The sequence below is a fragment of the Vigna umbellata genome, chromosome 3 (assembly GCF_029865625.1).
Source record: "Vigna umbellata cultivar VRB3 chromosome 3, Vumbellata_1.0, whole genome shotgun sequence".
NCBI classification, from domain to species: Eukaryota; Viridiplantae; Streptophyta; class Magnoliopsida; order Fabales; family Fabaceae; genus Vigna; species Vigna umbellata.
The window spans coordinates 17,724,202-17,752,145 of NC_142167.1; the positions used below are offsets into that span (position 1 = coordinate 17,724,202).

At 31.5% G+C, this 27,944-nt stretch overlaps 4 protein-coding genes across 7 annotated transcripts; 1 reads left to right on the top strand and 3 right to left on the bottom strand.

Moving 5' to 3' along the window:
• Positions 1 to 446: 446 nt before the first annotated feature.
• LOC124842162 (UDP-glucuronic acid decarboxylase 6) lies at positions 447 to 5,842 on the bottom strand. Of its 4 annotated transcripts, none has more exons than XM_047318586.2 (13): positions 5,687 to 5,842; positions 5,032 to 5,137; positions 4,206 to 4,292; positions 4,012 to 4,099; positions 3,126 to 3,217; positions 2,779 to 2,843; positions 2,605 to 2,693; positions 2,087 to 2,164; positions 1,860 to 1,953; positions 1,610 to 1,676; positions 1,453 to 1,516; positions 1,337 to 1,377; positions 447 to 1,053 (listed from the first exon to the last, which is right to left on the bottom strand). In XM_047318586.2, the coding sequence occupies exons 2-13, from the start codon at positions 5,107 to 5,109 to the stop codon at positions 868 to 870; spliced, it is 1,029 nt and encodes a 342-aa protein (XP_047174542.1). In that variant the 5' UTR covers positions 5,110 to 5,137; positions 5,687 to 5,842; the 3' UTR covers positions 447 to 867. The 4 variants fall into 4 exon arrangements, with proteins under 4 accessions (XP_047174542.1, XP_047174543.1, XP_047174546.1 ...); XM_047318587.2 differs by having other exon boundaries at positions 5,691 to 5,828; XM_047318590.2 differs by lacking the exon at positions 5,687 to 5,842 and adding an exon at positions 5,510 to 5,643.
• A 5,851-nt stretch (positions 5,843 to 11,693) lies between these two features.
• On the bottom strand, positions 11,694 to 18,092 carry LOC124842191 (sec14 cytosolic factor-like). The gene is made up of 7 exons (XM_047318624.2): positions 17,807 to 18,092; positions 16,639 to 17,023; positions 15,939 to 16,090; positions 13,655 to 13,750; positions 12,866 to 13,122; positions 12,533 to 12,753; positions 11,694 to 12,287 (listed from the first exon to the last, which is right to left on the bottom strand). The coding sequence occupies exons 2-7, from the start codon at positions 17,011 to 17,013 to the stop codon at positions 11,919 to 11,921; spliced, it is 1,470 nt and encodes a 489-aa protein (XP_047174580.1). The 5' UTR covers positions 17,014 to 17,023; positions 17,807 to 18,092; the 3' UTR covers positions 11,694 to 11,918.
• Positions 18,093 to 19,557: 1,465 nt separating this feature from the next.
• Positions 19,558 to 20,414, top strand: DSI-1VOC (dessication-induced 1VOC superfamily protein). The gene is made up of 3 exons (XM_047318647.2): positions 19,558 to 19,795; positions 19,877 to 20,039; positions 20,138 to 20,414. The coding sequence occupies exons 1-3, from the start codon at positions 19,671 to 19,673 to the stop codon at positions 20,267 to 20,269; spliced, it is 420 nt and encodes a 139-aa protein (XP_047174603.1). The 5' UTR covers positions 19,558 to 19,670; the 3' UTR covers positions 20,270 to 20,414.
• A 738-nt stretch (positions 20,415 to 21,152) lies between these two features.
• On the bottom strand, positions 21,153 to 26,142 carry LOC124842176 (ubiquitin-conjugating enzyme E2 7-like). Its single transcript, XM_047318607.2, has 6 exons — positions 25,983 to 26,142; positions 25,765 to 25,867; positions 25,199 to 25,296; positions 25,016 to 25,116; positions 22,948 to 23,025; positions 21,153 to 21,520 (listed from the first exon to the last, which is right to left on the bottom strand). The coding sequence occupies exons 1-6, from the start codon at positions 26,023 to 26,025 to the stop codon at positions 21,443 to 21,445; spliced, it is 501 nt and encodes a 166-aa protein (XP_047174563.1). The 5' UTR covers positions 26,026 to 26,142; the 3' UTR covers positions 21,153 to 21,442.
• Positions 26,143 to 27,944: the final 1,802 nt, after the last annotated feature.

Genomic DNA, 27,944 nt, shown 5'->3' on the forward strand with positions numbered 1-27,944 from the left:
ACCTTTAGAAAATTATGTAATTATCGGTTAGGATATCTTTTTTCTTAAACTTAGTACATTTTTTCAAATTTCATATTTACATAATCTGATTATGATCATTCCTTAAAATGTTTGTTAATGGAGAAATAGGGCGAAAATGTTGTATATCCTTTTTGGGGAACATATTTATGTTAATTTCTTTTAAGTTCTTGAATTAGGTGTTTAATTATCTGAATATAATCATCTTTGTTTTAGGTTTTGTTTTATCCATTTTAGTCTTAAACTTTGTTTTGATGGACCTTAAACACAATTTTGGTTGTTTCTTTAGTTCAGTCTTACAATAGTAAATTCAATTCACAACTGATTAAGATTACAATAGTTTTAAATTCTAATTTAAGATTACAACAGTGAAACATAAAAATGAATATAACTTTGGGAAAAATAGATCTCAGTTCACAAGGAACACATTCAATAGAACCTATTTGACATTCATAACAGATCATAAGTTTATTTCTAGAGAAGATACAAACCTCCTCAAATCCAAAGCTCAACGCACCCAACAGCAATCTGAATTTGTATTTTGATACAAAGAACACATTAAGACACACCTATACTGGCATACAACAGACGAAAGAAAGTTTAAAGAGAACTTGTAAAAGCTAGTTTAGAGTTGAAAAAGATTTCAACTCAAAACAGTAACATTTCTGAGAAGTTGGGTGGAGAAGCAATCATCACCATACTGTATCAATTGAATAGCATATTCAAGTGTTCATGCCTGCAAGTTCTAACCTTCCTCTCCATAACTCGGTATAAAATATCTTAACAGTAACAGAATCATCCCAGATACTATCAAAATATTCATCTACGAAGTGTAGGAACAGAACAAGCTTAGTTTTTCTTGGGAACCCCAAGCCTCAGACGGAAATCCTCTTCCATAAGAGGAAGGCCATCTCGCAACTTGACCTTTGGTTCCCATCCCAGCAATTCCTTTGCTTTTGTTATGTCTGGTTTTCTCTGACGAGGATCGTCAGGAGTGTTCTCAACCATCTTTATCTCCACTGCTGGATTAATAAGCTGCAAAAACATAGCCTTATAAATCAAAATTTTCACCAAAATTCCATTTTTAACCCACAGGGTAAACAGAAAGCGTCTTTTCCCCCCACATTACTCTGTTAATTGCATATTGCACAGCACATACATTATCCCTCTCACGAAAACATGTTCATAATTTGCTGTCAAAGAATTCCTGGGTTTAAACTGTTGTTTAAATCTTGCAGTTAAAATATGACCAGACTGACAGATAAGGGGGAGGGTGGAATTCTCCAAGAATTTAAATGGGTTACAAGTCAAAACTAACCTCTTTGACATTCTCGGCAAGTTCAATCATTGTAAATTCGCCTGTAGGAATAAAGTATCAAAACATTAGAATTTGGCAAAATAATCAGAGTTCAAACGACTCAGTTGTGATACAACCTGGGTTCCCAATGTTGATTGGACCAGTGTTTTCCCCTTCCATTAGACGTATAAGTCCATCAACCTAAGATGTTTCAAATTTATAATCATAGTCAATCACACCTAGTACTTGAATCAAGATCATAATATACAAATGAGACACGTGTAGCAAAGATACCATGTCAGAGACATAGCAGAAACTGCGAGTTTGAGTTCCTGGAACTTGGACAGTTAAGGCTTCACCACTGTAACACAAAAATGTACATGATAAGCAACAAAATGAAGAGCAGGCTCAAGAAGCACGTAATTCATACTGTTATAAAGGTTGGATTTTTTATTAGTGTACTAGAATAAATTGTTATACTTGATTAGAGAAGAGCATCAATGTTTCTTGAGAGTTGAGATATATGTAGTCATAAAGGACTTACCGAAGTGCTTGAGCAATGAAGTTGCTGACCACACGCCCATCATCAATATTCATGCGTGGTCCATATGTGTTAAAGATTCTTGCAATGCGTATTTCTGAGAAAAATATATTAAAGTAAAAATCACATTAATTTAATATTTAAAGGCAATGCAACACTTGTATGCTCCATTCCCTCATGAGAAGGTATTACCAAGGAGAAAAACAAAAAAAAAAAAGAGAAGGAATTACCTATTCCATGCTGCCTATGATAATCAAACATCAAAGTTTCTGCAACACGCTTGCCCTCATCATAACAACTTCGAACTCCTGTACACACGTTTTTTTACGTTTAGGATATATTCTTCACAAGTTTCAGCATACATATTTTTAACAATACTAATTACAATAAACTAAACAAGTAATTGAGGAGCATCTCACATCTTGAGCCTAAGAATTAGGGAAAAGTTCTTTCTAAACCCACCCCCTAATCAAATTTTACCGAGTCACAATAAAACAACGGATATGGCATATATATAAAATCAATGAACATTCCAAGTTCTTATCAAGGTATAATTCAAAGAGATCATATACTTGCAGCATTCAGATCATGTTCATTAACAAATGCTTGTTCAAAATGAAAAACTAATTTGAAGTGTGAAAACTAAACATTGAGGTATACATTATTATGAGCTCAGCTAAATCAGTATGAGCCCACTACAATGCCATTGATACATCGAGTTTAAATTGAGAATGAGATGATTATGTACCAATAGGGTTAACATTTCCCCAATAGCTTTCTGGTTGTGGATGCACGAGAGGATCTCCATATACTTCTGAAGTAGATGTAAGCAAAATCCTGCCAATCAAAATTACAACTTGGTAAAATCAACAATTGGTATTGATTTAGCTTATCAACTTTATCTTTTAGAAAAAGAGATAACCTTGCTCCCACTCGTTTAGCTAGCCCAAGCATGTTCAGTGTTCCAATCACATTTGTTTTTATTGTCTGTAAAGTTTTACAGCAACTGTTAGATTATTTCTCAAGATTCACAATAAGTGAGAAATCAACCAATGCGTAGGTCATAAACATATTCGGAATCAATATGCAGACTAACAATTGAAACATTAGAATAATATATATGAAATTCCCATGTTAAATTTGCAATAGAGCAAAGGGGTGCTCTGGGAGGACTTCAAACTACTTCAGTGCTAGAAATAACTCGTGTAGACAACTGGCAAGGAGTGTGGTAAATAACAGAAATACAGAAGTAGATTCTAAGAAGCCCACCTTTACAGGATTGTATTTGTAGAAAATTGGAGAAGCAGGACATGCAAGATGATAGATTTGATCAACCTCAATCAACAATTGCTCTGTGACATCTGTTCAGGGAAAAGAAAAGTATATACTTCTAATTAAATTAAAACACATAGAAACAGAGAAGAAACTCTGCATGTGATAGATTCATCTTCCAAGTTGTGTTCAACAATAAGATGCAGCTGACTGGTCTACAATCTATATTGGTGTCTGATTCAGAAAATTTGAGAATAAACTGTCGGAATAATCCTGAAAATTACAAACACAAGTCATTTTATTCCCTAAAATTATGAAAAATAAATGAGTCCTCGAAATTAGCAAATATTAGTCCTTCTAGTACCTAATGTTAAGAATCTGTCAATTTGATCTCTTAATTTAACTATAGTCATCTGTCTCCCTGATTTTAGAGCACAGAAGTCAACCTAGTACCTGACTTTGTTGTGGATCATCATTTAATATGGTCCCCATATCTGACTAACTAGACTGATAAGGACTAAATTGATTGATTCTTTCAAGTTAGGGACCAAATTGACCGATAATACAGATTTTAGAGACTAAATAGTTGACGATTGTGAAAGTTGGGATCTAAAGTTTATTTTTTCACAATATCAAGGATTAACTGAATGATGCTTATAATTGTAGGTACTGCTTTGGTGTATAACTTAGAAAATTTATATATCTATTAATTTAATATCTACACTAATAACCAACAAGCTTCTGTTGCCTGATCCATCGCAGTCTTGAAGATATTTCACAATCTAGATGACTCAAATTACGAGGCCAAACACACATTACAAGATGGGAAGAAAGGAGAGTCAAACATTGGAGGATTACAATGAAGAAAATAATAAAATTATACCGTGGCGGATTAACTCAAATCTTGGATGGCCAATCCATTTTTTAAGGTTGTCTTTAGATCCAGTGAAGAAATTGTCAGCAACAACAACCTGATTAGAGAAACATATTGTCACATCTTGTTCCAAAATTTTACAGCACTCGTTGAATAACTAATAAACTTCAAAACTGTGAACAGAAAGATATCAACATCCTAACCTCATTTTTTTCATTTTCCATCAATCTGTCAACTAGGTGAGAGCCAATAAATCCAGCTCCTCCAGTAACCAGAATTCTCATATTGGACTGTTGTCAGAGATGAAAGTAACATTGTAAAACCAAGAGTTCACACAAGGAAAGGGAAAAAAAGGACTAGGTAAAAGATATCATTGCAAGAAAATAGTTCGGGTTATCAGTGTTCTCTAAATAATGAGATGTAATACGATGTTTTAGGAACATATACCGCTTCTGCTGAACTGTGTTGTGCAATAGAATGAATAAAATGTCATGTAGAAGTGGAAAAGGCACATATTTTTATTGACTAATTGGCAACAGGAGATGACAAACAGAAAAATGCAATCATAACATCAATTTAGACAAGAGTAAGGATTGAAATTTAAACTAAAATGCCAACAGCTACAAGATCAAACCAGTGCAGTGGTTGACATTCAGAGAGATCTGAATTTGAGTACTCATGTTCACAGCAGACATTAAATATACTGAATCACTCTAAAATAAAAATCTAGCCAATTAAAAAGTTATGATTATTTTATGTTCCTTGATTCTGAACTAGAATTGGAATCAGCACCACCACGAATAAAGATTCATTCATAAAAACAAAAAGGGGATTTTGACAAGCACAGGTAAGTCACTCATCTGAAAGTAAATGGTTTTATAATTTAACACGTCATGATCAAATGGCATTATCAATAGAGATCAACTTGTAACAAAAGCGAATTGACAAGAAATTTGCATAACATGAACCAAACAACAATCAGAAACAGAATGGCAGAGTAGCACATGCGAATTCTACGGGAGAGTTCACCTGAAAAAACTTGGAAAAACGCAAGGGGGATGGCATTGGGGGTTGCTTTGTTGCTCCATTGGAAGAATTCGTTGCCATTGTGAGAAAACCCACTGCAACTCAAATCCTGAAACAATTTCCAAAGGTCAAAATTAAACACTATGAGTCCTCTATACACGCAATTGTTAAGTTACAATGTTTTGCAAAACCAAATCTAGTAAGAGACACTTCAACAACATCCGAAAGACAAAGAGAGTGAGAGTTAACAATGGACCTGGTTGTAAACTTAAGCAAAAAAAAATAGACAAATTCAAAACCCCAAATCACAGATCTGATCCAAAAGCTCCATGATCAGTCAACAATTTATAGAAGAAATAAGATCCAGGAGTCAGAAATTTCCCACCAAACGGTAAATTAAAAATTTGATTTTTAAATTAGCTACTTCAACACCCAACAATAATTTAATAGAAAAAATAATTTAGGGATCCTTCAAACTCACGGAAAGTTGAAGAGCATATGATGAAAGGTCCTATGCAACGGCGACGACACAAAAACAAAAAGGGTGGCATCATACCAAACATTGAAGAGAGAAAAAAAAGGCCAAAAGTGAATATTGAAAAACATGTATATATGTGTACAATACAGAAGCAAAGCATAAACATTAAGTAAAGGGTACATGCAGCGGTTGAGATTGATAATTGTGTTGAAGGTGGCTTCACTCTGAAACTTGAAAATGAGATGTGGGTGCTGTCAGAACCGTGTGTGTGTGAATATATATATAAGGTTTTGCTATAGTGTTCTGGACCTGTCAGATAACATTTACCGTATAGGATAAGTAAGTAGCTGTTTTCTTATCACTGTAGGAGATGATGACACTGCGTAAAACAATTCTTTAATAATGTATTTATTATTTATTTTAAATTTGTTTCCAACCTTTTTTTATTGAATTTTCTTTTTTTTTTTCTTTTCGAATCAATCCATTTAAAAAGAATTTCCAAAACTATTCTTCCCGGAGTATTTACACAAGTAGACTTAACAAAAAATTTCTGATATGATAAAAAATTAGGCATGGTTGGCGAGTTAGCCGTGCTTACGCACGGGTTGTTTATTTATTTATATATATTTTTTTGTTAATAATTATTTTTATTTTTTATATAAAAATAATGAAATAGTGAAATTTTAACGTAGAGATATATGATGAAAATTATGTTGTGTTGTTGTAATTATTATTATTACAATAATTAAGTAGTAAATTTAATTAATATGTCAATAGTTTCAGTTTTAAATATAATAAATGAAATTGATATTATAATATAGTGTTGGTAATTGATTTTATTAAATAATTAGTTTAAAAAATAAAATGAAAAAATAGTTTTCATTTATATGAAAAAAGTAATAAAATAGATAAATTATTATTTAATAAAATATAATAAAAGAGTTACGGTGATTATTGATAGTAAATGATAAGCTGATTAATTTTTGATATTTAATGTCATTAGTAGGTGTTGATTTTCATATGATTTGCGTTTATTCCTATTCTTAATATGTCACAAGTCATTAATTCTAATTTTAAGTTTAAATGTTTCTCTTTTACCATTAATCTCTTTTATATTGCAGAATTTTGTAATCATTATAAATAATTGTGTACGATATACAATAAAAGTAAATAAATGCAATAAAAGTAGCTGAAACAAAATAAATCCAATAAAGAAAATGTACTCTTTATATCTCAAATGTATTATAATAAACTATAAACTATTTTAACAATTATTTAGAAATGTACTCTTCATGTGAAAAATGTATAAACTTTAAATAATTTAATATAACTATGTATCCTTTAGCATCACGGATTTTAAAATTAATAAATATGACCTTTTAAACGAGAATAAAAAGTGATTAAAAGGAGGAATTATAGTTACCAAAATGGGTATGTCTCATTGGTTTCTAAGTGATTTATTGAAATTATTATATTTTAATAAAAGTTTAAATTGTCATGAAATACATGTTTATAAAAGCAAGACAACACTTAGATATGATGTTATATGTGCTATTATTAAACTATGTAATCTCTTAAATAATATGCATTAATATTTTAAAACCTTTGGAGACAAAATTCTAATTATAATTAAATAATAATGTAATTATAAATAATAATGTATATATATAATACTTGTTTTGAATTTGGATTTAAGGTCAATTATTCTATTTGTAACGTGCTCATTTAGGATCCGAAATTGTTTTTCCTTTGTCCAAAACTAATTTATGATACTTTCATAATGTACTCTGATATTAAAATCATATAATTTTTTTATTAATATAGCACTAAGTGATGTTATTAATGAGTATTACTTACCTTCTTACCTCAAACATTTATCTATAAGTTCCGTTGTGAGCTTTTAATTAATTCTAGTCTAATTATGGCCCAAACATGAGTAATCATTCTTTGACCTTAAATTAATTGATTTTAGGGTTGATCTTCCTTAGACTTGTTTAGTCTGATCAGTTTGATACAAGGTTGGACGATCTGATGGGTGACTGCTCAGGCTCAGTGGCCTACTTGTTGAGCTAGTGGTTGACCATTTGGTCTGGTACATGATTGTCCGATATGTTTGAAGATTGTTCAGGTTCATTAGCTTACTTGTGGAGCCAATGCTTAACCATTTGAATTTACTGGCTTGCTCACTAAGTTGGTGTTTGACCATCTAGACTCACTAACTTGTCCATTGAGCTTGCGCTTGACCATCCGACTTATTAGTCTGTTTGTCGAGCCGGTGCTTAACTGTTTGGACTCGTTAACCCGTCTGCTAAGCTAATGCTTGACCAACTAGACTCATTGGCATATTTGTCAACCTATGCTTAACCATCCAACCTATAATTAATCATGTAGGTTATGGATGATTAGATGATTATAGAATACTATACTTATTATACTATAATACTATGTATTTTATATATAAAACAATACTCTCATATAAATTATTTTTACCTTATTTAATAATATATTTTTTTCATAAGTTATATTTTAATGACTATGTTTTCATTATATAAGTTTAAATTAATACTATTTTTACAATATACTTAATTTAAATAAATAAAATTAAGTAATACTTGTTAAAACTTAAGCTAGTATAAAGTTAATGTTATTTATATTAAGTGACCGTGCTTAATAAAAATACACGTTTCCTTGAAGGACGATGACATTAACTATCATTTTCAACTACGTCTTTAATTGTATTTAATTTTCGCATCATTCCAACAAATAAGTGGGAGAAATACAATTAACAAAGTGTTTAACAAGGGAATTCACTCCTCTAATATCATGGGATGTACTTTAAAAAATAAAATAAAATAAGAAATATTAATTAATATTTTTAAAATAGTTACATTAAAAAATCTTTTTTTATAAATGATGGTTATTTTGGTAGTTTATTATCTAAAATCAACCTTTCATATATTAGAGTGAAAATCAGATAAATGTTTTTCTCGATAGTTTTTTAAAATTCCTCAAATCAATCTAGTAGTAAAATTATATCAAAATGAAATTTCTTTATTATGAAGGTCAGAAATAAATTATCGGAGAGTCGAATTTCAATCCATTATTCTATTATCATCATCATAACTTATTTTCGAGATCTGATTGTCGATGAGTTTAAGTCTCATATACTATAATAAATAAGTATATTTATATAAATAATTTGGTAAAAGATCAGTTGAAAAATAAATTGGCAATGAATTTATTGGAAAAAAAAAACTAATAGTGACGCTTTCGTAGTGATGCGTATAATGTATATGCACTTAAACCAACGCTTTATATGTCAACGTTGATGTGAAAGATGAGTCTCTAAATTGGAGATTTCATCTCAATTATAACCACCAACATAAAAGCTAATATAATATTCATTAGAAAACAATTTTTTTAGAAAAATAATAAAGTAGTATTAGTTATAACTTTTATTTTTTATATTTATTTTTAAAGTGAAAATGGTAAATTTGTATAATTGTGGATGTGAAACTCTAAATGGATAGTAATATAGAATAATATGGCGATAAAAATATAATAATGTGGATGAGTGTCTATAGTGCTTGAACTAAAAACATACACTAGAAGGATGTTTTGAATTATATTATTATAAGTTAAATAAGTTAGATGGGATATGTTGCATGTTGTGGTGATCAATATGTGAAGTGTTGCAAATGGGTAAAATTGGTTTAAAATGCTCTTTTAAATTTTGTATGTTTTTCATAATTAATTTTTAGTTTAGTTGTTGGACAATCATTTATTTGTTGAGCAAAAACCAAAGGTAGTGTTTTGTAACTTTTAAATAGTATGTTTAAAAATGTTTCTAAATTCTAAAATTATTTCTGATTAAATTCTTATCTTTTATCAGCACACTACATTTAGATATAATTAAAGTGTGATGAATAATAAATTAACATTTATTTTATTTAAATCGAGTCAGGAATAAAAAAATATGATGTTTATGTTGTGACATGGTCGATTGTGTGTTATAGGTGTAATTATTTTTAGAAAAGAAATAGCATACTGAGATGGTTAAGTGATGTTTTAAATTTGAAATTTTGAATGAGATATTTCAACACTCACGTAAAGACAAAAGTTAAAATTATAAAAAGAAATGTGACAAGTTCCTTGATGGTTTACCAAAATATGATAAAGTTCATCATTGAAGATAAGTTTGAAATTTGGAAATTTGTTTATTATAAACTTAAATTTTTCTTCTCTACGTAAACTGAAACTAATGGAGTCAAGTATCTTATCCATTTGTAACACTGTCGTACATATATTTATTGTTTTCTTATATATAGTTAAATAATAGACAATAAAATAATAGTAATTGATTAGAAAATTTAATTTATCTTTCAAAAATATATTAACATACTTTTTTGTTTTTTTTAATGATTATAAAGTCTGATGAACAACGTTAATTATTTTTACTCAACTGTGAGTCTAAAAGAAATTCATAACATGTCAAGAGCGTATTGAATTTGAATTTTGGTTTCAGAAGAAAATCTTTTTAAAATATAGACCTTTTATTAAATCTTAGATTCAAGAATAAAAAATATTTTTTTAATATCAATATGTCTATATTAATATTAAATTAAAATAATTTGTTAAGAGTTAGTTAAAAAATTATAAAAAGATGAAGCTTACTTTATAACAAATCGTATAAGAGTTAGTTAGAAATAATGTGATATACGATCTCCTTAAAGTAAAATAATAATTCGTAAAAGTTATTTATAGGTTTAAAAATATTTGTAGGCCCCTCAAAAGTTTTTATCTCTATTCATATTTGTTTTCACTTCATCATTATGTCATCAGCTTTCTTAAAGGTATAATTTAAAAAACAGTTATTTAATAATAATACAACTATTTTTATTAAATGAGTAATACTATATATCTTATAACATTATAATTATATTTAAATTGATATTGATATATATATATATATATATATATATATATATATATATATATGATGATAATTGATATGTATATTTTTTAATTTAATAATATAATTAATATCGTTAAAATTTTTATATCCATTAGTGATACTAATTCACAGTATATAAAGTACGTTTAAATATGTAAGTCAATCAAAGTCATCCCAACCTTGAATTAAATTGAATTTAAAAGAATTTACGAACCAATTTCAAGTCAAAATCATTAAAAAGTCTGACTCATTCGAATAGAATATGAGATGAGTCAAGTTAGTTCACTAAGCCACCTAATTTTTTAACTTATATTACTATTATAAAAAAATATTTGTAACTGAGTCAACCTGTTTAACTCACTTACACGTGGTAGGTTGGACGAGTGTTCGAATTTTTTTAGGATTGTTAGCGAGTCAGGTTGAACTTACTCATAAGTGTCAAACCTTGTGGTGGTTTAGACAGAGTCAAACCTTGTGGTGGGTTACATAGAGTACCGAGTGATTCATTTTGACAACACTAATATAAATGAGTGCAAACTTCACTTTACAAGTTTTGAAAAATTAAATTAGACTTAAAATATTTCTTAATATAATATTATATCTATCTTAGTAAAATTTAATATATGTTGAATCTATTGTTTCACCCATTATCGGATAATCTATTATTGTCTAATTCCATATATGATATGTAATCTCGAGTCAATATAAGAATAATATTTTAAAAATCTCACATCAAATATAAAAATATATATATATATATATATATATATATATATATAAGTCTTTTTATTATTGATTGAGTTGGAATTAGAGTCATTTATTAACAATGAAGATGGCAAATTATGACATGATTTAATATATGTTAAATCTATTGTTTCACCCATTATCGGATAATCTATTATTGTCTAATTCCATATATGATATGTAATCTCGAGTCAGAATAATATTTTAAAAATCTCACGTCATATATATATATATATATATATAAAAGTTTATTTATTATTGATTGAGTTGGAATTAGAGTCATTTATTAACAATGAAGATGACAAATTATGACATGAGTTAATGTTTACCCAAGACATGTTTAAATACAATTTAAGTTAGAATAGATTTTCAAAGTTTTTCTACTATAAATATGAATATCACTCAAACGAATTTATAGTTGTGTCTAAATTTATTTTGATGTGAGTGTTGTCAATATCCCACCTGCATTCACCATTATAACATTGAATATAGAGGATCAAACAAAATCTATGAAATTAAAAAAATAAAGATTTTACAATGTAGCTCTTCAAGCAATAACCGGAGATCTACTGTCTAAAGAATCTGAAACAGTGAACTGTTACTGTTCGGAGCTTTGGATAACGGCAGATCCAAATTCAGAAACACATTCAAACTAGAGGTATCCTCTAAAAATTTATTGAACTAGGGAAACAAAACTAATTTGGCCAGCTTGGGTTATGGGGCTAAATGAAGACTACCAGGATCGTAAATTCCAGCACCAAGAGCTATGAAAACCCAAAATACGAGAAAACTTATGACGGCCTTTCTCAAAAGCTGGTCAGAATTACTGACTTGGCGGGCATCTAATTCATTAGATGGCAGTGATGGCAATCCCCCATTGTCACTGATATCCTGCTCTCTATCAATTATGTTTGTCCCAGTTGAATGAGGTTGCAGCATATCCCAGTTGCCAATTTTAGAACATCTCATGCAAGTGCATCTTCCTCCAAGATATGATGGTGGTGTCGGAAAATTGTCAAAAAGTTCTTTCCAATATATCTCTCCCCCTAATTTTAACTTCTTCTTAGTTGTTGGCTTCAGAACCTAGATTCGAAGTCTTAAATTAGTTCATTTAAATAAAGAAAAAATTATTTACAGTCGTATTTTTGTAAGAAAGAAGAAATTGAGAATCTGTATCCAGATTTGAGAAGCTATGATGATAAATGAAATTGCATTTAGTCGAGCAAACCATGCCATGCATACACTAAAATAGCACCAACTTCATGACCACCTTCACGACTGCTAGTTTGCTATTTTAGCCTAATAAATAAATGGAAAGGAAAGTTTACCTGAATAAAAGTCTGGGCAATAACACGAACAAATGCTGGTAGTCGGATGACAAACAAACAACCAAGTCGATTGGGAAAGTAATCTTGCAGAAGGGATGAACAAGTTCTCATCACTTTCATGGGAATTCTCAACGGAGATAACCCTTCACAGTCCACCAATACTGCAATTTGAGGGTTGTTTGCATCTACCAAGTGCAAGACTCCATATTCTACCTGTGATACTGTAGTACAACCACTGATTAAGATTAACCTAAAGCATGAAACCAATAGAGCAAATACAGAAACAAATGGCTAGAGACAGAGATACTACATGTTTAAAGGAAAAAAACATACTAATTGCCTGAGCAAACTGAAGTCTATTTTCAGACGCCAAAGAGCGACAAGCTATCCCAAGCCTTACAACGAGGCAAGGTCTGTGCAAAATATCAAATCCATGCCAGAACACCATATTTGACCAAGTTTCCAGCTCTTCTCCTGAAAAAAATCTATAACTCTCCCGCCACCGTATTGTCTTCTTGATTGAGGCAAGGAAGCATGAAAAGTCATTATTAGAAGCTGCGTAAAATCTGTGGAGCTCATCATCATTGATTCTGCATAAACACCACTAAATCATGGTCCGCTGCAACAGGAGAAACCAAGAAATATGCATGTAAATATGCTATTGCTATCTAATAAGGCTGCGCTAGCCAGGACTTCAGAACTTGTCCCAAGAAATACAATAGCTGGATCTATTACTATACTGTTAACTATTGCATAACAATAAAATTATGAAGCTGGTGCATTTCACATCTGATTCAATCTCTCATGATTTTTCAGTTTTGAAAAAAATTTAATCAATAGTAGAGTGTACTGCTAGCACTCCTAGTATTTCATACAGGTTTAGTTTAGTGAAAAGAAACAAAAGACAACTGTTGAATTGCTGATAAATTATTTATATCTTGTGCCACTTCTTTAAAAAAAACAGTAGAAAACGGTAGATATCAATGTAAACTTCAAAAGAACTGTCATTGCAGGAACAACAAATAGCCTAGTTTTGAAATGGAATTCTGTGAGAATCATATCTAAGTATTTTTTTTTTTATTGGAATGGTGTATTTATATACATAACAGAAAACATCTATACCTTTCTGGCAAACTAATCCCTTGATTTTCCAACTCTTGATTAAGTAGAGTCAACCAGTTTTCATATTCTAAAACTTCAGGATCTATCTCAGAATGACTGCAAAAGGAAAGAAAAATATCTGTAAGAGTAAAGAAACTTGCACGGGAGAATTATAGACATGGAAAGCTCCAAATAATAATTTCATATTTATCCTGAAAAAAAAAAAAAAAAAAAACACATAAAAACAACCTGCAAAAAAAAGGGGACATTTAGAAGCATTATCACCTCAAGACTTAGTAACAGAACAAAGTAATTGCGTAGGAGATTCATATGTATGGCGTGTGAAACATTGAAAGAGCTGATTTGGGGACAGTCCTTCACATGTTTGGCTCAATAACATCAATATCCTACATTACTTTCTGAGAAATATATCAGAGGCCTCTCAGCCAATACTTTTTATTTTAACATAAAAAGCCACTGAGAAATAACAAATGAGAGGCAAAACTTTATGAGTGAGGGGAAGATATTGTTCATTAGATGTTATAATAAAATGTAATGATTAAAATAGAAAAGTCAAGTAAATTATTTTAAGTAGCTATATGACTTTAAGTAACCTTTAACCATTACCATCCATATATAGTTGTATGGCTAATATTTTCTCTCCTCACTCTCATAAAAATAGTTCTCATACTAGTCACATCCCCTACATATTAGTAGAAGCACAGTGCAGTGAACTTAGAAAATCATTTATGTTGAAACAAGAGTAATACAAGATACGGACACAATTTTAATGCAACAAACTTCAGGAAACACTTCCAAGGATTAGCCCCAAACATCATATGTAAATAACAACAAAAAAAAAAAAAATTCTTATTTTATAAGGTCTATCAGCTTGTGGTTGTGTGAACACAATTTTGTCTAACCGGAGTTGTCCAAAGCAAAACACGACTAAATCAGACTGCATGGTTTTCATGTTGAAATTATCTTTGAAAATTCTAGGTAAGAGAAATTTTGCAAGAATAGTATAGGAAACAGAAAAATAAATAAATAAATCTGTTTTCACTGTTTCTGCATAAATCTTTCCATACGGGAAATGAATTTAAAAAATGTGACAAATTTGTAAATTAAAAAAGAAAACGGAAAATAAAAACACGAAATGAAACAGAAGTAAAAGTGTACTTAGTTTTCGAAATGATATTCAGTCTACTTGGATAAATTTTCCCATAAACACTTTCAGGAAAAGAAAACAAGAAAACGTGAAATAAATATCCCCACAAGCTAAATTTAACTTATGTATGAGTTAAAAATAATCTTTTAGAGAAGTATGAGAAAACTTCTACAAATTAACTCATGCATAAGTTAATATTAGTTAATGGAAAAACTAATTTCATTTTGCTTCATATATTTCTCTTTAAGAAATTCTTATGGAGACAATTTACTCAAACAGGCCCATGGCGTAAGAAGGCATAGTTAGACTTGTTGGAAGTCTCATATCGACTAAAGATAAGACCAATTTATAATATATAAGTGGGTGCAGACCTAATCTTACAAGCTGGTTTTATGGGGTTAAGTTAAGCTTAAAGTCCACTTCTTACCATGGTATCAAAACAAGGTTAGAGCCTATCCTAATGATATTTTGTGGGCTTAAGTTAAGCTTAAAGTCCACTTCTTACCATGGTATCAAAACAAGGTTAGAGCCTATCCTAATGATATTTTTGTGGGCTTAAATTAAGCTTAAAGTCCACTTTTTAACAAGACTCTTAATGGTGCTCATACTACTGCACTAGTACCTCGCACTAAAACAATCATTTAATGAACTGCAGAATAATGTTTTCACATCCCAACAAACAACTCTCGGAACCTGGTAAATATAATGATAACCACTGGTCACTGATCCTATTACAACTAACAAACTATCCAAATGACATTACTCTTAATGGTGCTCAAACTACTGCACTAGTACCTCACACTAAAACAATTATTTAGTGAACTGCAGAATAATGTTTTCACATCCCAACAAACAACTCTCGGAACTGGCAAATATAATGATAACCACTGGTCACTGATCCTATTACCATTAACAAACTATCCAAATGACATTAGAATGTACGATGAGTCCGACACCTTTCTTTAGCTGTCGTTTATCAGTTATTTGTGAAGCTAAATTTATATCAGCAACTTTATCACCTTTAAAGCAGATTAACTTCGGAGAATTCTACATTACAACTACTCTAGCATTATGGGCAGAAAGGTCAGTCATAACTTGGATGCTAACCTACACATCATGAAGCTTCTAATCATATACCTTGTATTCGAGATAGGCTGTGCAGGAGATAGTTCGGCAGATACCTCAGAATCAGGAGAATCAACAATACAATCTGAGGTTCCATCACTACATTGTGGTTGATCGGTAAAGACTGTTGCAATCGAAAGAACTAAAAGTGGTCTTGATAGTACCTGGTAATAGAAAAATTCATTAGCTATCTGTTTCATAAATATAGCTAAACATGGATATTAGTAGAAGAGGTAAAAAAGAAAAGCAAACAAAAAAGAGAACATTCCTTAATTAGGCCCTCCTTCATCTTAATAGTAATGGAGGGCAAGGGAAATATCGAACATACATCTTATAATTGCTAATGATGACACAATACTAAAAGCATGAAAAGCTCTTAGAAGATCCATATCCATAGTCTCTATAGAAGCAATACCGATCTTTTTTTTATACAAAACAAAAATGAGGGGGAAGAAAATTATCTTTGAGAAACTTTCCATATGAAAATGATACATTGAAGCCACTAATAAACTGTATTCTCAAATCCCAAACTAAGATCTCTTAGAATCATACAAATACAGATTACGTCGACCAATTTATAAAACTTAAAAATGATGTTCCAAGCTAATTCATATTTAGAGTAATGATTTTCCTGAACTATTATATTCCACCGCTTTAAAATTACATTCAATGATAACTTTGATGAACCCTTCAGAAATTAATAATCACAAACCTGCATGCTCTTCACCAAACCCCTGAAGGGTGCCCACCTCTGAATCCATTTGAAAGGTGGATAGACAAGGATTTGTAGACCCTGCAGGCCTCGCCATACACACGGGCATTTACTCTTGGAGAACCTCCTCACGGTCTCTAAGGCAGCAACTTTGAGTAAAAAAAAAGTGGCACGACCCACAAAACTGCTTCCAAAGTCACCATGGGTGAATGACACAAGTTGTTCATAATTTCTCCGTGCAAAGCCTTTAGGCCGTGATGCAACCAGAAGGTTTTTGTATGTATTTTTCCCAGCTACAACACTGCTTTGTTTAGAATTAGTTCCCATGCTCGAGGTAGAATTATCCACCGTACCCCCCATGTAAACTGAAGGCATGTCAGTTTCCCTAGCAAACAGTAAAACATAAGAGTATCTTCAGTTTTGGATGCAACAATTACGTTTTGTTTGTATAAACTCTTTTTAAACACTTGTAAAAGAAGAAAATTAGAAGAAAGATACATTAAATTTCTATATGAACTAAAACCAACGTACGCATCTTAGTTATCTGTATATGATTCTCTGCATCCTATATAGAAGTTAAACTCGTGAGTTTATATTTATAGAGAAGATTAACTCATTTTTTTCCTTCTTATTTTCCTTATAAATATTTATAGAATTTTTTTTATATTCAACTAGAGCCTGTAGATTTCACTTTGAAGACATTTGCACCTCAATATCAAGTAAAATATCTTCAAAGTGAAATCTATCAGTCACACTGGAACATTCCAGTCCCAATATTCTCATCACTAAATAGAAAAGGAGAACAAGAAATTATTGCACGGTTTTTATTACAAGCTGCAAGCCTACATCTACATAGCCGCAATGAAACTCAACACAAATCCAATACACCAAAATAAATCTGCAAAACTTGTTAAAATAAAAATATCAAACGTATCACCAAAAAAGAAACGTTAAAGATGAAGGACAAATCCAGTAGCCTCAATTGAAATAATGTGGATTACCGTTGCAATTAGCGAAGTCAAGAAAACATAAAGAATGAAATTAAAATTAGAAACAACACGATGTGTGAACATACAACGACGCTAGTAATAATCGAGACAAAGAATATGATAAAAACACTAGAAGCAAGAATAATTGTCAATTCGATCCGAAAGAGATGAAGATTGACCTGAAAGAAATGTGCAAGTGTAAAGGTTGGGAGATTAGGAAAGACAGTGAAAGTAATGTAATGAATTTTTATTGTTGATCTTCGTTCGTCGCCGATTTTCACCGAACGGACCTTCGTTAGTTAACTTTCCGATTTGCTTTCGTCGCAGTGGAAGATCGTTGGTATGGAGAGTGAGGAACTGAATCTAATTCTCAAACGTTGGGTGGCTACGTGGACGGTGGAGATGTGTTCAATGAGACGTCACAGTTCGTCCATCTGTTATTCAACAATTTTCATCTTTGGACATCAGACAAGCAAAAGGCAGCGTGAATCATATGATCGTTGAATTTTGCATAAATACTGTTTAAGTGGAATAAAAAATATTAGAGTAAAACTATTAAAAGAATAATATATTTAAGTGGTGTAGTTGCTTTAAGAAATTAAATATTCAGATATAATTAATTATAATAGTTTTTCAATTTGATTTAATATTTGATGTGTAATGAAAAATTATATGGAGATAAGAATGCATGCAAATTTTCACCCTAAACTCCTATTATAAATACAACACTCTTCTAAATGTCACAATAACTTAAACTAATAATATAATTATAGTTGGATATCTTACATGACAAGTTTTTAGGCCATTTGACACCTCATATTTGAAATGGCCCAAAACACTCTTAAATTCTCAAAAGAACCATCTACCTTTTCGGTACTACAAAGTGAAACTTTAACACAGTAGACTCAGTAATTTCACGTTCTGGCTTAACTTAAAAACTTAAAAATTTTATTTGTTTTTGAATTTTTAATTATATTTTTATTTTTTATTTAATTTTGTTAAATATATATTTTTTATTTTTAGTTAATTTTTTATTATTATTTATTTATATTTTGAGTTTAATCTATATTTATTTTATTATAAATATAATATTTATATATATATATATTTAACATAAAAGGGAGATTAATCTAGATGGTTTTCACTCTATTCACCATGTATATAGAGTCTAATATTCTTTTGAAAAAAAATTATATCATCCACTATCCTTGTTATTGGTGGCATGCTTTATTATTGAGTTCTATTTTTTACTAGTGACAACACAATTTTGATTGTCTCGATCATTTTATCTTTCAACATCTATATATGAGTATCTCAATTTTATTTTTTTTTTAATTTTAGTTATCTACAGTGTCTTTTATTGTTGCCCACTATATGCTATATTTTTCGAAACGTTACTTGTGGGAGTCTGTTAAATTGATTTTAATGTTAAACTAAATGAAACTCTAAAATGTATTTAAATGGCATGTAAATGGAGGCTTTTTCTGGAGCATAAATGTAGTTTAAACAATATATACAAAAATGTATACGACAATTTTTATTATTTTATAGTTTTTATTTCTTATTAATTTGATATATGCCCTTTATATCACTATATCCAAAAATAAAGAATACATTAAATCAAGCGGGTATTTCAGTTAAAAAATTGTTCATTAAAAATATACAAGTAAAATATCTGAGCTGTGTGTAAAACTGCTTATGATATATTTATAATAGCATATAGATGTAACTTATTATTGCACTCAAGCATTTCACAATATTTTAAATCATTATTAAATTTAATATGTTTACAATAGTTATGAACACACAAATCAATCATAAAAATTTACAATATTTCCATAATATTGGATATACAAAATAATCCATTTATACTGGTTTATACATTACTCACCAAAATTTCTGATCTGAAAATTTGATGTTCTTCGATAAATTTTAGTGTAACGTGACAACGTGCATGAAAATTGACTCACGAGATTGGAAGAATAAAACTACGAGTGCGAGGAGGAAGCTGAACCGAGATCGATCACATATCAAACAGTAACAATGGCGACGAATCAGAAACCGGTTTTTGGGTACGTGGTGATCTACGTGAAAGACGTAGCCGCCTCGGTGGTTTTCTATGCCAAAGCCTTCGGCTATGAAGTTCGTCGCTTAGACGAGTCTCACAGGTTAAATATATGTGATTATCTTCATATCGAGAATTAAGTTAGGAATTTGAGGCAGAGTTTATTTAATTAATTTGAATTTAGATGGGGAGAGTTGGAAACGGGGAGCACAACTATCGCTTTCACTCCGATTCACCAGCACGAGACCGATAATCTGACCGGTGCGGTTCACAGCTCTGGATCTGGTGGAGAAAGACCACCCATGGAGGTTTGTTTTGTTTACTCCGACGTAGATGCTGCTTTTAAGGTAACATATGCATATGTTGTTAATTATTGGTTGGTTAATTCATATACATTATGCGTTTGTTTGGTTGTCTTGATGGATTTTTGGATGGAATGGATCAGCGTGCGGTGGAGAATGGAGCGGTGGCTGTGAGGGAGCCGGAGGGAAAGGAGTGGGGCCAGAAGGTTGGGTACGTCAGAGATATTGACGGCAACGTTGTTAGAATGGGAAGCCATGTCAAACCACCCAAATGATTCTTTTCTCTATGTTTAGGTGGACCTCGAAGAAACTTGGGAAATATTATGCTTTTTACGTTAGTTTTGTATGCGTATTTCAGTCACTGACGAATAAACTTGCTGTCAACTAAACCATGAAATAAATGGATTTTTCTCACTTAAATGGTTCAACTCACAGAAATTTTATTCATAAGACTTTCTGCACTTACTGTTTATGGATTTTCATCAATTTCATCCTTCAAATTTACGCTAATTAATTTAATCCAGCGTATCATAAGCCAGTCTGCAAGACATTTTATAACATTTAATGGGTAACATTGTTGAATGTATTACAAATGTTCATTTATGATTTCTTTAACATCCATATTGGGTTAGTTCTCTTCCTTAATCCCCAACAAACCACAGGAAATGGGAAATCGATTTGAAAAAGCTAATAGTATCTCCCTCGCTCGAAGGGAAAGTCTCGAGTAGTAACGATCATTGTTAGTTTTATGACTTTTTCTTTGTTGTTATTTGTGGTTTGATACCGATTAAGAGGATTCTTGAATTACTACTAGACAATGCTAACGATTTATGGTCCATAATTTGGAGTATGTATATAATAGTAGCTTCTTCATTGAATTCCGTCTGCTTGTACAAATCACACTACGTTCGACCCTTAAACTATAGATGGAAGAAGGTATGACTAGTTTCTTGATGAACCATACCAAGGTTTTAAAATTACGTATTTCTAGTTTGAGAGTACACAATAACTTAACAAGAATAGGAAGAATTTTCAGCATTAAAAGCACTTCCTTCGCTACTCATGTATTATCAATCAAGCAAATAGAACTGAACTTCTTGAGGGCCTGGTAGTGGCCAGTGCAAAATGGGGACAATCACAATAGGGAGAAACAGAACCTAAACTGAAATATAAACCCTTTTTTAGATTTGAAATCCAAATATAAGCTTCTGCAAATGAACAAAGTAAATTTCCAATGAAGTCAAAAGACCGGCCAAAGCACTTAGAATACAGTTTGTTTTCCAAGTTAGGACAAATGGCCATGCACAGACATGGGGACTGAAGAAAGGAGGAATGTGGACAAGTTCCAATGCCATTTTTATACGCAGCAACAGTAACAGGTGAACCAATCCATTACACATTATATGTCCTCCAGTTCACAAAAAGCAGTATGAGGGGTCGCCCACAAATCACAGCATTTCTTGTGACTTCCTTACACATCGGCTCACCTTTTTCTTGAAATCATCTCTCCTATCTCTCCACTCCTTCTGCAATGCCATATCATACAGGTCACAACAAACTCAACAGGAAGTAAAACCAAAAACAAAGTATTTTGTCGCCCCACACAAAGCATTTCAACTAGTAAAGATATTGGCAATGGTAATGTGAAATCCCCAGAACAAAAACGATTACAGAATCATATACAATACGTGCTACCGTTTATAGTTAAAAAGGACATCAAGAAAACCATCACATCAGGATAAATATAAAACCAAATATGGAAATTGATTGAAATTGACATCTTAGAAAAAAAAAATTGTCGCGGGTCCTCGTTATTAATGTGGAAACCATAACCATTGCATACTATACTATGAGAAACACAGATTTTATTCGCTTCTATGCTTCACAGGTCTTAAGAAAAAGATTAAGGATTTTTCTTGGACCATATTTAGCCACTGCACTTAATAAGAAAATGGAGACCATGCTTTGCACGAGTTACATAGTTTAAATATCTTACGTCCATCCATCATACAAAACGGTTCAGAATTTTTCTCAGATCAAGACAATTAAAGGGATGACTACCAACATTAAATCTTAACATTTAGACAATGTATTCAGCAACTAGTGGATTGGAGATCACACCTTGTCACAAGGTACACAGTTTAAACATGGCGGGTTAAGTATACAAAACAATGGAGAAACAGAAGGTGGAAGAAACAATCTACGTGCAAGATGTGACTAAAAAAGCACTGCTTCGGCTTAAGGTAAAGGTTTACGATGTTGTGTGATACTAAATCTTGGGTTAAAGTCAACAAGAGAATAAACACAATGTAACAAAGATGAGAATGTAGCTATCGTCGGATAGACACTGCTATACAATATACGATTAGGAATGAAATGCCTTGGGGGTGAGTTGGAATAGCACACCTATTGAAGAAAATAAGGAAGAATTTCACCGCTAACTGAAAATTATAAGACGGATAGAAAACCCATTTAGGCGCATATGGTCGCTAACCCCATTGCTTGAGGTAGACAGATAAAAGGGTCGGTGGTTTGGTGTTAGTTATTTAGAGAAGGAAACTTTTTTTGTTCATTTCTTCTTAATAATTGGAGAAGGAGTATATCCTATTTAACATTCTAGCCTGGCATCTCACCACTTACACTAACTAGCAATCAAGATGAAGTATCTTGGAGAACATTCATCATAACTTGACGTCATGATGAATACCTACTGAAATAATTAAAGCATGTACAAGATCACAAGTAACCTAAGGCAATTGATTTACAGTCCATAATAATATAGAAATAACTAACTATAATAGACAATCTATTATTATACCAAGTAACTATACTTCGGCACCATCTAATGAAATTCACAGTAACATCTTTTCTTGGATACAAACCATATGACGGTAAAGACAAGTGGGTTGCTGTAAAACAATCTAGTAAATAAGTAACGCATGGTCAAACTTACTGCGGCTTCAACATTTGCAGGAGATTCATCATTTGGGCTGGAAAGCATTGATATGATACTCAAGACTATACTCTCTACCTGCAAGATAAAATATATTTCAATATTAATACATCTTACTTTAAAAACTTAAAACTTCATGGGTGACAATATATAAATTTGCTAGTGGTCAACAAAAAGCAATACCATTTCGAAAGGATCTCCAACAAAGTTATTAAGAAGTTCTGACACATTTAACATTTGACATCTTTACAACCATTTAGTTGTTTTGTTTGATATAATAAGCGTAAAAGATCTTGACTCAATCTTAGTCTTTCATTTCATATTCCTTCAAGCCATCCCAAACTTGAAACACTCAAACAACTAGTGATCCTTTTACTCTATATTCAACCGAGATTAATGATAAACATGAAGGTGTAACTCCAACAAAAGAGTTTGAAACTGTTAATACCATTTCACCACCCATATGTTCAACCCAATGCTTACCCAAATATTGTTCTTTGGGTAAATGATTAAATTGTGATGACAAAAATTAAAAAGCCTCAATAAGCTCTAGCCAGTCACATGCATCATGATCTGTCCATTCGCTGGTCAAAAGAATTGACTCCTTTTGACTGAGCAGGTCAGGCCAAATTGATAGAAAACCAATTGATAAAGTAAAAATATATAATATTGAATGGTAATAACACACCATCTATTACCATCTCCTGCTTAAACTTCATATATATGAAAACTGTGAGGTTCAACAATTAACCTTTATTTCACCATTCCCAATAACTTCAAAGATCTTTTAGTGGTAAGACCCATCATATGGTGCAAGGATATTTGCCCGGGAGTTATTTCCTTCCAAATGTTCCTCAAAGCATTCAAACTTTGCCATGTTGAGCTCTTCTACTTCTATCTCCAGCAGCAACACCTTATACGGTTGAATTTTACAAATATTTCCAGACCCATATTTTTCATAACATCAAAAGCACACCCCTCTTCTCACCTTCTGAACCCACCACACCACCCCTATTTCAAAAAGATGCATTATGTCCAAAGTATTTGTCAGTTGTAAGACCCCTATTTCTGATTAAAACATGCTAGAGAAGCTCACTCATCTGAGATACCGTTTCCACCAATATTTTTCTGGAAGATGGAAAATTTATGCTTCCACTTCCCAATGCAGGACTCGATCCTTCATTTGTAAGCTCCGGATTCTTCTCATCAATCATCCGGGTGTTGTTCATTTCTACTAAAGCCCTTGCTAGATGCAACTTTATTTTTTCCTTCGCTTCCCCCATTAGCAAATTTAAGAAAATACGCATGACGTGTTGTACTAGATCTATACATCTCAATTTCCCCACATAAAACTCAAACTTCTACTTCAAATATTTCATGGTACTTGTTTCCTTCGAATCCAAAGTTGCTTCAAAGAGATTTCGCATTATTCAAGATAACCTTCCATTAATAAATCCTTATGACTGTAATATTCTATTACCACCCGTCCTACTAACAAAATACTCCTAGTGTCTCCCTTAATCTTAATACTACACTGAATCCCGATATTAAGAGTGTTATATTGGAATTTTTAGCAGATGGATTCTCTATCAATGGAATGAAAGCTTAGAAAAATTATCCTTTCAGAATCTTCATGCTGCACTTTATTTGACAATTGATTAAAGGTGTTAATGTCATCTCCTTCTCTTCTTTCAAAATGGGGAAGGAAGTTGAATAGTGGGGAGGAAAGACGTATGAAGAGCTCCATTTTATGACAAGTACTTAAACAGCCTTTTACTGCAATGCCAACGATGCAGTAAAGCATTGATATGCAGACTCCTCAGCAATAGGCATAATGATATGCACATGGGCACACCCCAAGCAGAAAAACACAATCGCTTTGCATCTTACCAGCTGTTGGGAATCTGGAACGTGTTTACACACTTAATTTAGTGTTTTAAGTTTCAAGTATGACATTAAACCAGAGGATGCTGGATTTGGATGTATTCAAGATAAAATGGTGTCAGTCATCAATATTCAAGACAAGCCAATGTTGTAAAAAAGATGAGTAGTTTATATTTTGACATACTGTATGAACAGGTGTCCATCGTTCACTTGCAAGCTCATAACCATTTGGATCCTCACCAGGAGGATGAAGAATCGATATGCAAACCCGGCCATCAGGATATACTGCAAATTGAACGGCTTTCATGTGGTATGAATCAAGGAAAAATAAAAATTTAAAAAGAAAAGGTAAAGAAATTAAACTAACCATTGGGATGCCATATCTCTGAGGTGAACTTCACTGACGGTGGACTATTTGGGTAATTGGATGGAAAACTCATAATAGCATTAAAAAAGCCTCCCTCGCTGTAAGAAGTCCAACCAATTCACAACAAGGAAACGTTAGTAGAAATCTAACACCGACGAAGGGAAAGCAAAACAATGACATCAAAAGAACATTTGGTGGTGCAATCAAACGAACTCGACTAAGACAAAACCCAGTAGTAAACAGCATAAACAGTAATTTAGAAAGGAGATAAAAACATCAGCTTAAGAGGAATAAAAACAATTCAACATTAAAGAAACAACAACAACCGCAATGAATTCTCGCGATTAAGGTAGCAAGAAACCAAGTCCATAAACCAAGAAAACTGTTCAAGCAGGAATCAAAATAAACGATTAAAAAGGCGATCTTCGGCCCGGTATCCAAACCCCAAAGGAAAGACACAGCAGAACCCAAAAATCCAAACATGGTATGGAAAATCAAGAAAGGATTGCGTGGGAGAGTCTCAAAATCTAGGGGCATAATACAAAAATCAAAAGGGGATTGCTTACTATAGAGTATCAGGTGGTCCAATTATGGTGACACTCCATTCAAAAATGTTGCTTTCGTCGACCAAACCGGCGGAGAAGCCGTCGACGGGGTTTTTGCAAAGATCTGCGAGGAAAGGGCAATCAGAACATCGCGGAGAATCGACGCCAAACAGGGTGCTATTATTGCGCGGGGATTCGCAAAAAGGAAATGGAAAAAATACGAGAGAGAAAAACTATACCTTTGAGCTGCTTTTGAAGGAGAAGGCTAGCCTGAGATGCCATGGAAGGAGAAGGAAGAGAAGAGAAAAAGATTGTTTAATCTTTTCAAAACCGACACCTTCTGATTGATTTGAAATTATTTATAACTATGAATGAATATGAATGAATGTGGTTAAGGTCGTTCCAGGATTGCACTGCCTGCGATTATTAGAACTGAGCACAACCCATATTTGGTTTAACCCAACCCGGCCCAAATACCACTTTCAACTGTTACAATGTTTTTGGGGGAAACTGGGGAGGGAAACAAAAACATACTTTTTTTTTTATTATTATTAACTTTATAAGGCAAAATGCTATGTTGGAATTCTAGAATTTCTAAACAACAGAAAGAAAGAAAAAATGTAGAAAAAAAAGTGATGGCTGAAAATGTTTATTTCTAAATTATTTTTATAGTAGACAGAAGTTCATACAAGTTTGTTAAAATAAATGTAAATATTATATGCTTTTCAGAAAATTCTTTTTAAATTTCTTCTCTAATGCACTATATAGCATATTATATTGGTTTAATTGCTTGCTTTGTCCCCAGTTTGGCTGCAACATGTCAAGTTAGTCCACCATTTTAAAAAAGTTTCAATTACGTCCAAACTTGGTTTAAAAGTGTCAATTTGGTTCAAACGTAGTAAAATTTGCATCAATCAAGTCCCTTCTGTTAATTCTACAGAAACGGACGTTAATTTTTTTCTCTCTCCTCTGCTCCTCTGCTCTGTTTCTCTGCGCAACAGCAGACCTCTCTTTCTTTTGAATATTTGCATACACTAAAATTTATTTTAATATTTGAATTTAAATGAATAGTTTAGATTAAGAGATACATATAATGTAATTGTTATATATAAAGAGGTTAATTAAAATAGGAAGATAATCAAATGGTTCACATTTCTGGAATGGAAGAGTCTCCATTTACTGTCAAAAGAGAAGGATCCACTCCATAAAAGAAAAGTTTTATTAACAAACTATTTAATTACTAGTTAAAACTGAACTTGATTATTATAAAACAATAATTTTTTAGTTAAACTGTATTTATAAATTATAATAGAAACATGTTTTAAATAGTTTGGAGAGTTATGTATAGACCAATTAAATTAAAAATTATAATTGCAGAAATATCATTTACCTTCTTTAAAATGATGTTAAAGAAGATTTTAATATTATGTGTGACATTTATATGTCCTCTAGATTTAGAATTCACATTCGTCTCAACTATAATTTTAATAAAAATAAAATTAATCTACCTGATATATTTAGTAAACAACACATTTCTCTTATTTTATTTAAAGATATAATATTGAATAAAAATATAAAAAGGTAAAAAAATAAAGTTTTAAAAATATAAGCGTATGTTTTATATAAATAAAATACGAAAAAATATTTATTAAAACATAAAGAAAGTAATTTTATTAAAATAAAAGATATTGAAAATTATTTAAAAGTTTTTCGTTCTTTCAAACTTTTCATTGAAATGATTATTTGTTTACACCTTTTTATTTTCTTAAAATATTGATTGACCAAATTAGACACTACCATATAGAATATGATAGACAACTTTTAGTGCAAATGCATTATTTTCATCCCTATAACAAAAATTATAACCGTTGCTTCACTTTGTCATTGTGATCACTATAACTATTCATTTAGTGTATGCAAATATTCAAAAGAAAGAGAGGGTCTGCTGTTGTGCAGAGGAGCAGAGGAGAGGAGCAGAGCAACAGAGGAGAGAGAAAAAGAATTAACGTCCGTTTATGTGGATTTAACGGAAGAGACTTGATTGAAGCAAATTTTACTACGTTTGGACGAAATTGACACTTTTAAACCAAGTTTGGACGTAATTGAAACTTTCTTAAAATTGTGGACTAACTTGACACGTTACAGCCAAACTGGGAACAAAACAAGCAATTAAACCTATTATATTATAAGGAACTCCAAGT

Excerpts from the sequence above, each read along its gene's own strand:
- LOC124842162 (XM_047318586.2), bottom strand. The coding sequence starts at position 5,109 with ATGGCAACGAATTCTTCCAATGGAGCAACAAAGCAACCCCCAATGCCA. Across the intron at positions 3,218-4,011 it reads ATTTGAGTTAATCCGCCACG|ATGTCACAGAGCAATTGTTG; the intron begins GTATAATTTTAT and ends TTCCCTGAACAG. Across the intron at positions 1,378-1,452 it reads AATCAACATTGGGAACCCAG|GCGAATTTACAATGATTGAA; the intron begins GTTGTATCACAA and ends TTATTCCTACAG.
- LOC124842191 (XM_047318624.2), bottom strand. The coding sequence starts at position 17,013 with ATGCCTTCAGTTTACATGGGGGGTACGGTGGATAATTCTACCTCGAGC. Across the intron at positions 13,123-13,654 it reads GGGATTAGTTTGCCAGAAAG|AATCAATGATGATGAGCTCC; the intron begins GTATAGATGTTT and ends GTGTTTATGCAG. Across the intron at positions 12,288-12,532 it reads TTGCCCAGACTTTTATTCAG|GTTCTGAAGCCAACAACTAA; the intron begins GTAAACTTTCCT and ends CTTCGAATCTAG.
- DSI-1VOC (XM_047318647.2), top strand. The coding sequence starts at position 19,671 with ATGGCGACGAATCAGAAACCGGTTTTTGGGTACGTGGTGATCTACGTG. Across the intron at positions 19,796-19,876 it reads CGCTTAGACGAGTCTCACAG|ATGGGGAGAGTTGGAAACGG; the intron begins GTTAAATATATG and ends ATTTGAATTTAG. Across the intron at positions 20,040-20,137 it reads ACGTAGATGCTGCTTTTAAG|CGTGCGGTGGAGAATGGAGC; the intron begins GTAACATATGCA and ends GGAATGGATCAG.
- LOC124842176 (XM_047318607.2), bottom strand. The coding sequence starts at position 26,025 with ATGGCATCTCAGGCTAGCCTTCTCCTTCAAAAGCAGCTCAAAG. Across the intron at positions 25,117-25,198 it reads AGAGATATGGCATCCCAATG|TATATCCTGATGGCCGGGTT; the intron begins GTTAGTTTAATT and ends TTCAATTTGCAG. Across the intron at positions 21,521-22,947 it reads CTGCAAATGTTGAAGCCGCA|AAGGAGTGGAGAGATAGGAG; the intron begins GTAAGTTTGACC and ends ATGGCATTGCAG.